Below are 16,511 nucleotides of genomic sequence, written 5' to 3'. Positions count from 1 at the left end.
CTCCCGTCCTTGCCTCAGGTCCTGATAGCCTAGCAGTTTGAAAGCGTGCAAATGCAAATAAATAAATAGGTACCACTTTGGTGGGAAGGTAACAGCATTCCTTGATGTCATGCTGGCCACATGACCATGGAAATGTCTCTGGACAGCACTGGCTCGATGGACTTGAAATGGAGATGAACACCACTTCCTATAGTTGGCAACAACTAGTGAAGTAAAATCAGCACTAGTAAAATATCTTTGAGTAAATTTACTCAAAGATATTCAATTAAAGAATGGGGAAAATACAGCAAGTCATTCTTGGTATATTAATTATCAATTGCAACTTTAAAAAATCAGCGTTCTATTATATATACGACTATATAAGCAGAGGAAAGAATGTAGTGCTCAATTTGTTCCAGATAATCTTTTAAATAAAAAAAAGTAAGCAAGTAAATAGGAAACTGGTATATGAAAGCCAAACAGCAACTTTATTTAATTTATTCATTGTTACATGAATGCCCCATTATGATTCCACTGGGATGTTAATAAACATTCATTGTTACAACCACCAGATTGTAGAGAACTGTATGACTGTGTCTCAGACTGTTTCCTAAAATTAAGACTATGCTTAATTTATTAAGTTATTATGACACCATATAGGGAACAGATAGTGGTGAAATTCCCTGGATGCTATGGCTCAACTGAAGACATTAGTAATTTTAAAAGTTTATTTTAAAGTATTTTACGTTGCCTTTCTAATAAAAGGTAGTAGAAAAGCAATATAAAAGTAGAACTTCCGAAGATTCATAGCCATTATGTTACATCTTATAGAACCCAAAGGGTTTATATTTCATAGAGTGTTTCTTTGTTAATCTAATTCTGTCTCCTCGCTTATTGTGTGGCCATATTTTCTACTTTTCATATATGCAGGAACCTACTGGCATTGAATATCCTCTTATGGATCCAGCAAGCACCATTACAACCATAGTAGGACCCTGTGCATTCAGCATCCCTCTTCCTATCCGTCAGAAGCTTTGCAGTAGCCTAGATGCTCCTCAAACAAGAGGCCATGATTGGAGGATGTTGGCCCACAAACTAAAATTGGACAGGTAAGCAAGCATATTGTCAACGTAAATTTGACATTATTTGAGTTACCTTTTCATATGTGCTAGCAGTGCATTGCTGATACTTCTGAAATTAGTAAGGGAGAATTAAAATCTGCTCTTCAAAAAGTTCCTTCCAGAGAGGTTTGTGCCAATAAAACCATGGACATTGCATAGGAGTAAGTCATATAATGGCTTATGGTCTATGGCAGGGGTGTCAAACTCAAGGCCTGGGGGCTGAATCCAGCCCTGGGGTTCTTAGATCTGGCCTGTGGGGCTGCCTTTGAAACAGTGAAAGACCAGCTCACAGTGCCTCTGCCAGCAAAAACGGAGCTTGGGAGGGCCGTCTGCGGCCCTCCTGAGCTCCATTTTTAATGGTAGAGGTTACAGGAAGCTGTCACAGCCGAAAATGGAGCTTGGGAGCCTATTTTCACTAGCAGAGTGCTTGGGCCACCACAGGGACCCCTGGTACAAGTGAAGTCAAGCTGGCCACACCCACCATGGTCCCCCAAGGTCAAATACAACCCTGATGCAGCCCTTAATGAAATCAAGTTTGACAACCTTGGTCTGTGGGAATAATTGTCTCAATCAACGCTGGAGAACCCATCCAAATTGTAGCTGAGGGCTTGGTATACCAAATTATCAAATCTTTTCATCCAAAACAGTAACATTAATATGTTAAAATAATACTCCTGGGCATTATTTTGGTATTTTTCTCTTCTCTGCACATTCCCATATACACAAACCAGAGTAGAAAGCACGCAGTAAAAGTTCTAATTAAGTTCTGTGTTCTTTAATATGTGTAGCATGTGACAATTAAAAGGTCACTGATAGCCTCTAGTACATTTTAATTATATTGTTCTACTGATCAGGAAAAAAAACCATTAAAAAAGAAGGTTCATTTTCTTCTTTAATGCATGTCACTCTTGGAGTGACCACTATTATAATGGAGCTACAGATCAAACAGTAGGGAAGAACATAATATTGTAGATTGCTAATAAATGACAGTTGAAGGGAAGAAGGACACACTGTTCTTATTAACATGGTATACCTGGAGACAGCAGAAGGACATGCAGAAATAATGCCTGTGTTCCAGGTGGCTTATTTTATATTCTAATTAATTACAAATGCTTCTGTATCCTTCACTGATATGATTCTCACTTATATATAACATACTATATATATTTTAATGCATTACAATAATTTCAAAATTAACAGACATATCAGATAATAATAAATAATATTGGCATACATTCAAAATAAATACAAAACATCAAGTATTCATCTTAATCAGGTACATAATTTTTATCTTATCGGCCCCCAAATATACATCTTAAAAGCCAAGTTTTTAGAACCATCGTAAATATTAAGAATCGGAGTATGGTTCTTCCTAATGGTGAGAGGAATGGGATGGAGTTCCCACCAAGACCACCCTTCCCTCTGAATTCCCATTTGTGGTTCCTTATAAGGGTAGGATTACTAAACATGCACTTCTGCAGGCATGATTTTGGATGGGTAGATTCAACTTGGAGTTCTCATAGAGATAGATGAGCCACAAAACCAGGTAGGTTTTTAAAGGTGATCGTCAAAATTTACCTTGAATAGCATTCAGAACACAACATCCAACGAAATTCCTGAATCTTGCTATTGTATTACATTATAATACAAGTTTCCCAATTAATATGTAGACCTCTGTATTTTGTACCAGTTTTAGTTCGTGGATGGTTTTCAAAACCAATCTATTCATGAGGAGACAAGGGCATAAGTAAGTGAACCAGCTTGGTTTACTCCAGGAACATTGCAGCTGGTCCCCTTGCCCAAAGATTGCAAAGGTCTTCCTAGCCATTGCTTCAAGCTGCTGTCCAGCAGAAGATGACAGTCAAGGATCAGCTCCAGATTGCACACAACTCTTTCTGGACATGCACAATCCTGTCTCAAGCTAAAGCAGATAGTATCCTACCTTCCAATCCATTTAGTAGGGCTGAGTCTCAATTTGTTTCTCTCCATCCAGTCTCTAGGTAACAGAACAAGATTTAAGCTGCATCAACCAGACATCTAGGATAGATAGATAGATACGTAACCTATATATTTCCCCTACAGCTTCATGTAACATTAAAGATAAGGGTAAAGTAATTAGACACACTGTACTAGAATACCGGAGGGCTCCATCTGTTCTCTGTCCCAGTGTCCATACTCACTGGAAAACTCCACAAGTACCACTATGAAACTCTAGATCCATCAAATGCCTGGAGAGATCCAATTGACCAATCTCTCTCCAAAGTTTGTACCCTTAGTCAACTCCATAATCATGAGAAAGTCGTTAATAAGGGCATAGTTCTTATATCCCTGCACTAACAGATAACTTCAAGTGTCCTGGGGTATAAATAATGTTTAATGTGTGCCTCCTAGTGTGTGTCAGGCTGGTGAAGATTTGAGGTTAGTCCTTGGTTGTCACGGTCATGAAATCTTGAACCCCCTGAGAATACTCAGAGGTTAGAGACGATAAACTTGAATATCAACCTAATCGTCTTAATCACCAACCCATGTCAAAACATGGTAAAGTGATGCTTTGGTAGAGGTGGGAAGAAGCAACAGCAATAACATATCCATCTGGTCCTGTTACCTATTAGACAACTATGTACCAATCCCATATCTTGTCTTTGCAGCATTTTGTTGATTCCCCCATATATAAATGACTGCATAGTAACTTCCTGGCAATGATACTGATAAAGTACTCCATCTACTATACACTCCAATCTCTGATGAGATTAGAAACCATGCCTAACAATGCTCTTTTACATGGAGCAAAATGTAAGATATTTTATATTTTGCTCCATGTAAATTACATTTATATATAAGCAAAAAAATTTAGCCAAGAGCACAGTTTTAATAGCATCTGATTTCTCACTGCAGGTACCTCAATTATTTTGCTACAAAATCAAGTCCCACCGGTGTGATCTTAGACCTTTGGGAAGCCCAAAATTTTCCCGATGGAAATTTGAGCATGCTGGCCACCGTCCTTGAAGAGATGGGAAGACATGAGACAGTTGTTTCATTGGTAGCAGAAGAAAAGTACTGAACTGACCTTGGAATGAGAATGAAGGAATGTTAACCATCTCATCAGCTGCGACCAACACAAACCAAGCACCCCAAACCAATGTGTCTCATATCCAGAGGCATTCCAGAGGGACAAGACACAGAATCCTGCCTTTTCACGTGCATCCTTTTTGTATATTATCACAGGATTTGAAAGAAATCATGCAAAGTTGTTACCTTTATAGTATAATTCAACCTAACATTCCTCTCAGCTTGGCTGTACACTGCTTAGTGCAGGATTTTACAGTTTCCTAGGAAACGCTTTTTATTGCTATCCAGATATATGGATAAACTTTCTTAACAATCCCAGTTTCTATGAACGTTGTTTACATCAAATCCTGGGCAGCAGGATGGAAATGACTGTCCATGGCTATCTTTTGATATATTGTTTTTCTTCTTTCGTTGAAAGCCATTCTACACCAAGCTGTGGACAAAGCAGGGTTGTGGCTATTTTCTGATAAATCAATCTCCAACACACATTTCAGACAATTTCATAACTGCAAATTTGCCCATTAGATGTCTTAAAATAACCTACCTATTCTGTTTCCTAGAATGAGTTAAGACAGAATTTGAAACTTGTGCATCTGGCAGGAAAACAATCTGAAAGCTGATCAGGTATGCATCTTCCCTCTCTACCTTCACCAAGGTAGCTTGTGTGTCCCTTGGTGACTTCAACTCTGCAGGGATTCCCTCTCCCTCCCCCAGCTTACAATATGCCCTGCCTTCATCTTTAAAGCGTGAGTGAATGAGTGGGTGAGTGAGTTACAGGTACTCAGTTTGGTGTGTTTTGAGAAGAACTACCCTCCCTAAAAAAGAAAAAGAAAAAAGTTACTTGTATGATGACCATAACTGAATAGTATCTCGTACAAATAATGTTATATTTCTTTTAATAGTAGTATTTTTGTTTACCAAAATTATCTACAGCATTAAACATTTGAGCACCCTCCTTGGAAGTTGAGGATGGCTGCCTTAGGCCTTCTAATCCCTTTAAGAGGGAGATTCTTCCCCTCTGTCCTGGCCCTGGGGCTCTGTCCCTGACCCCTCCCCCACTGCCAATCAATGTCAGTGAACTGGTGCATGAATTACTATCATGCAATACACTTTCTCCTGACAAGTTTTCTTTTACAGATGGGTAACAATGCATTCATCTTGATAAAGAGAATTCAGCCTAGATGGATTGTTTTATACATAAACAAGATGTTTTGCAAGAAAAACTGCACGTTACTCCTGTTTATTTAGTAGTTTTGATATTAGATGCCTTTTCTCTTTGCTGTAAGCCATCAAAAGTTCATGCCTGTCCGTGGGATTAATTTTCTATGCCTGAACATTAACTATCTGTTCTATGTATATCGCTCCTTATTGCTATTCTTTTAGAGAGAAGTGCTCCTTCAGATACTGGTTTTTATCCAAAGATGAAAAAGTATTTCATGCAAGTAACTGCAAAGTTTGAAGCTAAAGGACACAATAATTTCATTTGTGTGTTTCAGATTTATTGTTAAGAATAGAAACATCTATGGGTTTTTGAGTTTAAAGTACTTGAGTTGGGTCCTGTTCTACATGTGTGGTGTCTTGGATAGGTTTTGATGGCCTGTTAGCAAATGAAACTGGGAATTGTCCAGGCTCATAAGGAACTTTGGTACATTTTTCAGTTACAAAAACAATATCATGGCATTTTGTTTATAGCGTTCCCTTTCATTTTTCTCCCTTTCCATTTAAAAAAAAATATGTTATTTTACCATCTTCACTTGCTTAAGATTCTGTATAAGGTACGCATGTGCTCGTAATATTTCCTGTGAAGGTTCTCAAATCTGCATTTCTGAAAGTAACCATGGAAATACTGTTGGTTAGCAGGGAAGGTGAATTTTGCCTGACCTTTTCTTCATTTTGACATTTCCACAGAGTTTTATTATCCATCCAGCGACTATGCGTTTATTAAACACAGAGCACCATTCATAGACCATTCCGTTAGGAAACTCAGACATTCATCTTTCAGTAATCAGAAGCAGTGAACAGGTTTTGATCAAAGTCAATGTGGATTTTCTTTTGAGAAAGTAGTTAATATTTTGGTCATGGAACATCCTAGTTGGGCTTTAAAAGTAACTTTTGATCTGGTACAGTTGCCTCCTTGTGTTTAATCTGTTTCTGGCTCTTCAACAACCATTGAATTTAGATGATCTCACTCCTAATAATCCCTTTCACACACGCGAACACCTCTCTCTCTTTTTTTTTTTTCTCTCTCTCTCTTTCTCTCTCTCATATCTATCTATCATCTATCTATATTTATCCATCTACAGTATCTATCTCTATTATCTGCCTATCTATCCATCCATTTGTCATCTATATCTATCATCTATCTCTTTGCTATCTTAGCTATTATCTATATAGTCTCCATCTCTATCCATCATCCATCTCTATGAGACATTTTTCTATCTTTCTGTCTATCTCTGTCATCTATCTAGTTTTGGTTTCGCTATCACTATCTAATAATCCTGTCAAATATATTCACTAATAAATTATCTGTGATTTTTTTTAAAAAAGTACCCATACCAAAAATAGCTATCATGTGAAATGGGGTAAGTCTAATACCATACAGGTGACAGAAGAAAAGTGGGTATCTACAGGAGGCTGATGGAACCACAGTTTTTCTCTCTGTGCCTAGAGATTCCATCTAAGAAACCAGAGAGTTTATTAAAAGGGAAGCCATCATTTTAAAACATACACATACTTTCATTAGCTGGTCTAATTTTTTTTAATTGGACCTTGTTTAGACTTGGCAAGATGGTGCCTATTAGCTGAAACCTCAAATGAAAAATAAAACTGACACATTTTAACCAATTCTATCAAGATCTATTACGTTTTTGCATTTTTATTTTTTAAATATTTTTTAAAATAATAGTACCACACAAACTTTTACCACGATACAGTGTCTGAAAAGTCATTTTCTGCTGTCAGCTTTAGATGCAGTGGATGCAATGAATAATAAATATACACATACATAGACACACTATTTGTAAATTGAGAAAAGACAAGCTGAGATGCATTCCTACTTAAAAGTAGCCCTTTTCAGACCATTTTGAAAAATGTGTCTGGTTGAAGTGTGTATAGAAAGCCCATGATTATAGGAAAGTGTGTGTATTTATGTGAGTGTATATACTTACATTCCATCAGTGCACAACAAACTAGGAAATACACCTACTGTCACAGCTGTTCTGATATTGATCAAAGGTTTTTAAGTTACTGTAAAGCAGTTCTGGAAAATAAACTTAGACTATTCTGAATTAAGGCATGTGCAGTAGATGAGTATGGCGAAACAACCTTCAAGTACATAGAGTTAATCCCCAAGATGCAGCTTGACACACACTTCATATTTCAATAGGAAACATTCCTGAAAAAATAAGTTTATGGGAGCAAAAAGAATGGTGGAATTTATAAGAGAAAACAGAGTCTAAGTTTGAATATGCTTGAGCCTACTGCCATCTAGTGGCTTAGTATACCATCTAAATGAGTTTTAGAAAAGCCAGTTTTTTTCTTAGCATTAAATATAATTTTGTTATCCTTGGGGCTTTTTAAGAAAATATATTGAGATCTAGTAGTAAGGTCTTCAAAACGGCATTTATGAGATACATGTTTTTTGAGACCTAGAGAAAAAAAATCAGGACTATCTGCTAGAACTTCCCACTTAAGGTTCTAGAGACTTTGGGTATTTGTAAGTTTTCTCGCCTTTGTAGAATTCTGCAGATGTGTCTGTTGTGCATACAGGTATATACAATATATAGGTATTGTGTATACAGGTCCTCACAGTGATATATAAAATGCTAGTGATAGAAGTAAAATATATAAATACTATACCTATACAGTTATATAAAGGTAACTAAATATATTTAAAACTTTTTAGGTTTTTTTTCTTTTTTTTAAAGTCCTATAATGAAAAAGCATTTAAGGGTGATTGATGGTTTGTTTTTTGGTTATGTTTTTCTAATTTTTTGTCATTCTTTTCTTAAGAAAGTGATTCTCAAAATATTCATATGAAGTGAATTATATATTCATATTGCTAGAATGTATGAACTTAAGTCATTTTCAAATATTATTGGAATGCTTAGTGGTAATTTCCTTTCTTGGTTGGTGCAGAAATCATAATTCTGCACAATTGATTGAATTGGATGTTACCATTGGATTATGATCAAGATATAATTATGCAGCTTTGCATTCCTTGCTTGAACGGAGGAAAACTTACATATCTCAATTCAGTCTTGAGGAAGGAGGAATCCCTCATATAGATGTATGGACTTGGTTTGCATAGTACACTTATCTAGATCAGTTAAAAGATATAGCTGCTGCATTCATGTAACATGCTAAATTTGAATATGTTAGACTATAGTCCAATATGTTCCTTGAATTCAGCCTATATTCTAGCAAATGTGCAAGCTGTGATTCAATTCACTATCGGCATCAAACATATTGTGTTAACCAATCCATGGAGTGACTGTGCAAATACTGAGATAATGTTTAGAATGTCTGCCTTGAACTAGTTTCATAGATACCAGAACCATGGTCCCCATGAACATCTCTTAGTTGGGACTACATCTTTCCTATATTTACCATTACCTTTCCTTATGAGCTATTGCTTTTGTAGTAATATCAAAGACTCACACAGAAGCATTTTCCAATGATTATATACGCGTTGTGCAACGGCTAAAAAATTGAGTTGTCTATTGAGATTCTCAGTCATCCAGGTCATGGTTGTCTGAAAGATGCTTTTTCGAGAGATAACTGCACTTTCTGGTTTTTCTTTGAAAACATTTCCCTTCTCATCCAAGAAGCTTCTTCAGTTCTGATAGGATGATGGGAAATGGAAGGATTTATACTCCTTGTAGACAGCTGGTCATTTGCATTTTTTTAGTGAGACATTAAGGCCACCTGGAGGTTTATCTGTGTCATCAGAGTCACCTGAGTGGTACAAATGGAAGTGGAGCCTTCTTGAAACTGTTGAAAGGACTGTGTTGTAGACTGGAGATGATGCTGTATCCTTCTCCCTCTGTTGAGAGGGTTGTTCAATTTTGACATAGATGACATCTTTGACCCCTCTCAAACCAGCAGTCGTCTCTGTCCAAAATGTGGACTCTGGTGTCTTCAAAGATTAGCCTTTGTCTTTTGATACAGATAGACTATTGAATCTAATTCTGACGGGTTTGTTATGTTGTGCCATGCCTTTATGAAGTGGTTGTTTTGTTTCCCCAATATACATGTTTCACTGCATTGTACTGGATATACCACGTTGCTCAGATTGTGTCTGGGTGTTTTATGCAAATGACCAGCTGTCTGCAAGGAGTATAGATCCTTCCATTCTCCACCATCCAGTCAGAGCTGAAGAAGCTTCTTGGATGAGAAGGGAAACGTCTTCAAAGAAAAGTTAGAAAATCCAGTTGCCTCTTGAAAAAGCACCTTTGGGAAAAAAACCTGAATTGTGCTACTGTTAGAGGGCTCTAAGCATGCCAATGGTTGCAGCCTCAATTCCTTGTCTGGCATGAACAACATTGTCTGTCCTATTGGTTGAAAGACAGAGATAAATAATTCTTTGACTCATCAACTGCAGTATAAAATTTTAAGTATACTATTCCCTTAATTATGAGAATGATTTTTATAAACCAGCAACAATAAACGTAAAACATTCAAGAATTTTGTAGAAAATGCATTATTTTTTTTCCCTTAGATTTTGGATAAGCAGACTTTCACAAATTTTTGAGGATTTCTTTCTCTGATCCTCAATATCATGACCAGCATCTCTGGATGGCAAATATAATCAATGTATCTTTCTTGAAAGTAATTACTACCTATGTTTTACAATGGCTTTAAGAAATCTACAGCTTGAGTCCAGTAGCTTGTTTTCTGGTAGGCTGCATTACCTACTTACCTTTCCTCAGTATATTACATTGTGTGGATGAAGATATCAGTCTGAACAGGCAAATACAGTATATGCCCAGTGAGTAATGTATTTAAGAAGACAAGCAGTGCTGCAACTGATCACATTATACACATAAGCATTACAGCAATTATTTGAGTAAATAGATCCAGGACAAAATTATAAGCCAATGGTAGAGGTGTGGATAACAGTTGTGTCCATCACACAATGTAACTGGAAACCTTGAAGCAAACCTGTTGATTTTTATGTTCTGCATCTGTACCCTTGTCAATGTCAATTCCATTTTAAGGCCTGTTGCTTTTGGTTTATGGGATAATGATTAAAGACCCATTTTTATCTTTCTTCCTGGACAGAAGTAGCCTAGTCCTTGCCCTAAAACTCAGGGCAAGGTTGAAATTGAATTTATTTCATAGAACATGAACTCATCTCCAAAATGGAATACTAAAATAGGAATAGCAACCATACTGGTGATTGTGGCATGTCATTTCAGTACATCCCTCTTTAGCAAGGATAAAAAGGGCATAAAAACTTAAAAGCACAGGTCATTCATACACAATTATTGTGTGTGTGTGTGTGTGTGTGTGTGTGTGATGATTAACCTTATTTTCCCATGATCTTCAGGTAATAGCTGTTTACATAGCCCCCTAGTTGTTCCTTGTAATTCAAGTGGTGACAGTATAGGCATATTTAAGATGTATGGTCATTTCCTCCTATTAAATTAGTTGGATAGCTTTTTAGACAAAGGGAGGTTAAGTCCATACAAAATCATCAATTTTTAATGGCTGAATGTTGCTCCTCATGGACTTTATTCCTTATTTGGTTAAATAGGCCTCACTCAAAGTCATTGGTTGAAGATCAATGGTTCAGACTATCTAAAGTGGGGGAAAATATCAGTATTACACTTTGCATTATTGGTTACAGACCTTGAACTTTAGTCTGATCTGATCACAATATGCTACTAGGCTGTTTCTTTATGGAGGTATTTTTAAAATGTGGCAGTTTGTGACTTTGCTGCTATTACAGTTTAATTCTCTTAATTGTGTCTTTGAAAAAGATCAAGACAGCTGGATGTATCTTACTGGAAAAAATGAATTCAACCTTCTGTGACAACAGTGAAAATGTATATTGTGGTTTTACTCTTGATTTTAACTGACAAATATATTAATTCCTCAACTCCTCTTTCTTATCTTCTTTTTATAAAGTACAGATTGTGTGATTGATGTAAGCTTTGTTAGATAAGGTTATGATCTTTATGGTGTCCTTATCTGATAGTTTTGATTTTAATTAAAATTTTACTTTTTTGGCAGTTCCATTTGGGCCTGCTGAGATTCAGATAAATGTATTTTGCTGGACTGGAAAAATTTAGTTGAGCTTGTATAGCCTGTTGGCTTCCATATGTGTGTTTCAACAAATTAACTAAAATAAACCCAGGAGGAACAAAAAAAAGAAACAATAACCAAATTAAGTAGACAAGGTAGAATGAAGCAAGAATGCCTGATGTTCATTTTTATTCCCCCTTTGTGGCCTTTGCTGATTATCCCTTCTAAAATAATTACCATCACTACCACAATACATCACCTTCTAACCCCTCATTCTGTGAGTGGGCACCGAACATAATCATTGGTAAGAAATATGATTCTCTTGGGGCTGATATTAGAGCATCTACATCTTACTGAGGTGCTCTTTCCATCTATTACTGAGCAGTAACAGAGTGAAAGCAGACACTTGATACTGGTTTAAACCTGGGCTAAGACATGCCTGCTATAGCAGGAGAGGAAAGAGGAGACAATGTACTTCATACAATTTGAAAGAGAATCTTGTTTCTTAACTTTTTGCATCTCGCAGCTGAACCGCAAGAATATTTCCTTTAGGTTTATGCTAGGAGTAGATTTTGGTCTTGCATTTGTTTTGTTGAACCAGTTTAAGGGAACGGGTTTGGTTTAATTTTGGTCTCCCTTATTGCTGTATCTTCTATGCAATTCTTTTTCTAAAGAATTACTATGACTAACAGAGCAAAGTGCTAGCCATTGCATTCTCTGTATTGCTGTACAGTGGAGGTGTAGTTTACTAGTTCAGAGTGTGCCTCTGTCCCTTTCTCCCTTTTTCCTTCAGCCCTCTGTTTGTAAATGCCTGCATTTATGCTGTCAGCCTGACATGTACAAAGTGTAAGAAAGAATTTTTAAACAGGTTATAAATTATATTTATAAGCAAGTGAAAACAAAACTATGTGTGTCTTTTCATTTAGTAAAAGCATTTTCGGTCTGCCTTGTTTGTGCGAAAGCAGTTTGTGCTTCCCAGTATTATAACACAACTTGTTCACATTCACATTTAAGCCTCCACCTCAACAGAGTAACTCCAGAGAATGACACATAAAAATGTACTGAAAATGTACATATTTCAAGACGCTAACTGCTTTGCAAGTCACAATTCACAAATGAATCCATTTGCTTCATGAACTGTTTTTTCTGACATGTCATGCCATGGCCAAAGGCTCTATGCCTTGCAAAAAGGCACAAATATTGGGTGTTTGAAGGAGAACATTAAAATTTCATCATATACAAGATTTAAACAAATTAAAGGTAAGTCTTTAGAGCAATTAATGATGGGCTGGTATTCTTATATTTTCCTTGGGGGGCTTTCAGATTGGACAGAGAAGTTGGGATCTTGTGGCTTGAATCATTGCAAAACCCCAATCCATATGGTAACCAAGAAGAAGGAATTGTGCTAGAATGGACATTTCAATGATTGGATAACCAGTACTAAGGAAAAATATCTGCATAAAACACACTAAAACATAATAAAGGCCACTAAAAACCCAGACAAGAATTGGAATGGGAGTTAATAAGTCAATGATAACAACACTCTTAAGTTATTGCCTTGCTTCCATGTAATACCATGTAGTTATTCCATAAAGAGAAAAATTGGAGACGGAAATGCATAATTTGTTATCTGTCTCACTATTCCTTCCCTGAGGAAAGAGACTTTGCTGGTTTCAGAGGTGGTAATTCAGCAGGTTCTGACCAGTTCCCCCATCTATTCTCTGCCTCCTGAGTCCCAGCTGATCAGCTGGGTCTTCTTTTGTTGCCCTGCACAGGAGAATGGAACCGGAAAGCAGGTTAGTGGGGTGGGGAGGGAATGGGATTTTGCAGTAACCTTCCCCTGCCATGCCTGCCAAGCCACGCCCATCAAGCCACACCATGCCCACCAAGCCACACCACGCCCACCAAGCCACACCCACAGAACCAGTAGTAAAAAAACTTAATCCTACCACTGGCTGGTTTGCTGTTGCACCATTCTTATTTTTAGATCTTCCTCTTCAAAATGAATCTGCAATTCCAAGTTCAAAACTGAAAGGTGGCTGATGCAAAGGATCTCCTCTTTTTTCCTACATCTCCACAGGGTCAGTGCACATGGCAAGTTAAAAGGGGCCAGCAACCACAACGGAGACCAGCAAATCTGATGCTAAGTGCTACTGTCATTAAGTGGAAAAATCAGACTTATGACTTCACATCCCCTTTGGTCATTAAACAGAACATTCTAAGACCGTACAATTTTACCCCCGTCTTCTCTACTAATTCTTCTTGTCACAAGCTGGTTGCAAAGCACAAGAATGGCGATCTGATCACCACAGAACATTGTGGTGGTTGTAAAAGTGATCACAACGCTTTTTTAAAAATACTATTGTAACTTGAAAGTTACTAAACAAGATGATAGATAGATAAGGTTTACCTTTCATCTCTACTCTAGGCTCCTTTACAGACCTTAAACATTTACTTTATTACAAGGGCTAACATAAGTCTAACTACATTTTTTTTTCATTTTTAATGATTCAAAGAAACGCATTCACTGCATTGAAGTCGTGTTTCTGTAGGGTCATGTCAGAGTACAATTACAGTTTTATCAAGGCTGCAATAGGTTCCTAAAGAAAGAATGAACTAGTTTTTCCAGGTTATAATTCAATGTAAGTTTAATAAATCAAACTAAACTATTTAATTCTGTAGGGCTTTTTATTGAATAAATAAATCTCTAAATATCTCAACCAATTTGTGTACCTCTTGGGTTCCCATCTAAATGTTTTTATTCTAGAAAACAGAGAAAATCTATGTGTAAGAGTCAACAAGGACTTCATGGCATATATTGAATCAATAACTCCCTTTTTACGACTCTGCAATTTCTTAATTTGGGGCAGAGTAAGGGAGACTGGATGGAGGTGACCATTTACTGGCTGGATGTCCTTCCTGACACCACATGGAGTTCACAGTAGAAGTTTGGGTTTTTTGTGCTCTGAGAAACATCTACCTAGTAGTGAACTCTCAACCTTCCAAATGAGAGGCAAGCATCTTCACCACTAGGCCATCACACCGTTCATAATAGATAAATCAAATTCAAAAAAATAAAAATTGTGTTTAAACAGCAGCCATTTTTTTTATTTTATATTAATCCTAGCTATTCTTTCCTCCGTACAGTGTAAGACTAATAAGCAATTTAAATACTAAGTGCAATGAATCAGTAATCAAGAAACCATACTTTTACAACTTCATTATCAAAAAAAGGTGCATTGGAAAACATATTTTCTAATGACAACCTACAATTTTAAAGTAAATCTTGAACTCTGCATTTCTGCCTATGGTTCATGCCTATTAAAATAAGCCTTCCTGCTCTGCCAATTTAACACTGATCAGGAATCACTTTTCAAGTTTCCCAAATTGCAAAATTAAAAATGGGAATCTGTAAGTTATTCTAGTGGCAAAATAAAATCAATTTCTGTTTCTTCATCCACACATATGCCAGCACTTCATAAACTAATCCCTTTTCCTCACATATTATCCAATCTGGACAAATAGTTATGATTATGCCTTTTATCATGTGTACTGAATTTCATAGTGGTTGGATGAATACGTTTATTTTTATTGGCTAAAATGCAAGAAAATATTTTCCCTATACTAAACTTCTCCTGTTTATGGGTTTGTAACATTTAGTTGGGTGAAATGTTACATCACAGGGCAACAATTTTTGAATCAAGATACCTCAAAAGGACTAATTTAAATAATAGTTCCAAAATCTGAGACCCATGATGCCCATGGGATTGAAATTTCAAGAATCTTCATACTAGTTCTGTTCAAGTTGTGGCTGCTGGCATCCCTGCAATTAGCCACAGTCATATGATTGGGATTTCCAGCTACACTTCCTTGAAACCTGGAGGTTGTGAGGCATAAAGGAAGATGGGAAGGATAGATTCTCCACCCTATTTCCTACTTCCCTCTGACGTCTACCCCCCCAATCAGCTAGCAACAAGATCTAATGGGTGAGTAGCAATTGTGTGCTTTGAAACTGAGGTCAACTGGCAAGGTCTCTTCCTCCCTGGAGGGGGTCTTTGGGTATAGGGCAGGGGTCTCCAACCTTGGCAACTTTAAGCCTGGTGGACTTCAACTCCCAGAATCCCTCAGTAAAAAGGCTGAGGAATTCTGGGAGTTGTAGTCCACCAGGCTTAAAGTTGCCAAGATATAGAGAACAGGGTTGTAGTTTTTCTTGTGGTCCATGACTACCTTTGTTTCCCCTCTTCCAGTAAAGTGGTAGGCAGTTCTGCAGGTCAGAGAAGAAGAAGGTGGGTTCAGTGGAGCTCTGCTGAAGGTCACGAGGAAATGGGAAATAATGCCAGCCTAATATGTTACATCTGGAAGCAAGGATGACCCAATAGATCATGGGTTGTCTACGCTAATCTTAAAAATTGCCTCATGCATAGGGCAAGTAACCCAGAGAGAAAATGAATAACAGTAGCAATGAGAAATATAAAGTGAGGAGTTCTCAATATTTTAAGGACTCCGCACTATATGTTTTCTTTCACAACTTCAGCTTTTCACAACTATCAAAAAACAATGTTTACTCATTGCAAACATATTAATTTACTTTTTTGATATAAAGTAATTTCACAAATAAATATATCTGCCTAATCATAGCAAATCCCACTGCCAACAAATTTTGTGAAAGCATTTCAAATGATTCCATCCCAGCAAGGCTAATGATGAAGTACATTCTCTCCCTACAACAGCAATAAAATACCAAACAATGAAAATCAGGTTGTAGAAAGCAAAAAATCAATTAAAACACACACATAAAAAGTATTTGCAAAAAGTGAATGTTTTGCCTACCCAAATAAAAGCTGAACACTGTCGCCTTGTTTTAAATAATTATACAAATTCAGATTTTTCTACACGGTATCCACCTTAATTTGCAAGTAGAGGAAAGAATATAATAGTTGCCCATTTTTAATACGCTGTTTCATGTCTTTGAACTTAAAAGACAGACAGGAAGTGAAAAAGAATCACCATGCTAACAAGAGTTCAGTGCAGATTTAAAAAAAATTCATTGCTATCCGCTACAAGTTTGAATATCATTGTCATTAGCAAATAAAT

General features: G+C 36.8%; 1 protein-coding gene across 1 annotated transcript in view; it reads left to right on the top strand.

Moving 5' to 3' along the window:
• The window catches only part of UNC5C (unc-5 netrin receptor C), a 358,016-nt gene extending 352,430 nt beyond the window's left edge, over positions 1-5,586 (top strand). The window contains exons 16-17 of the mRNA XM_087962879.1: positions 910-1,088; positions 3,996-5,586. Of these exons, the coding sequence (XP_087819005.1) occupies positions 910-1,088; positions 3,996-4,161 (345 nt within the window). The 3' untranslated portion in view covers positions 4,162-5,586. The remainder of the gene's footprint in view (positions 1-909; positions 1,089-3,995) is intronic.
• The last annotated feature ends 10,925 nt before the right edge of the window (positions 5,587-16,511 follow it).

This window comes from Notechis scutatus, chromosome 4, assembly GCF_049901735.1.
Source record: "Notechis scutatus isolate UNSWTSFEM ecotype Mainland chromosome 4, rNotScu1.2, whole genome shotgun sequence".
In the NCBI taxonomy this organism is placed as follows: Eukaryota; Metazoa; Chordata; class Lepidosauria; order Squamata; family Elapidae; genus Notechis; species Notechis scutatus.
This window is presented reverse-complemented; position numbering and strand designations above follow the sequence as displayed.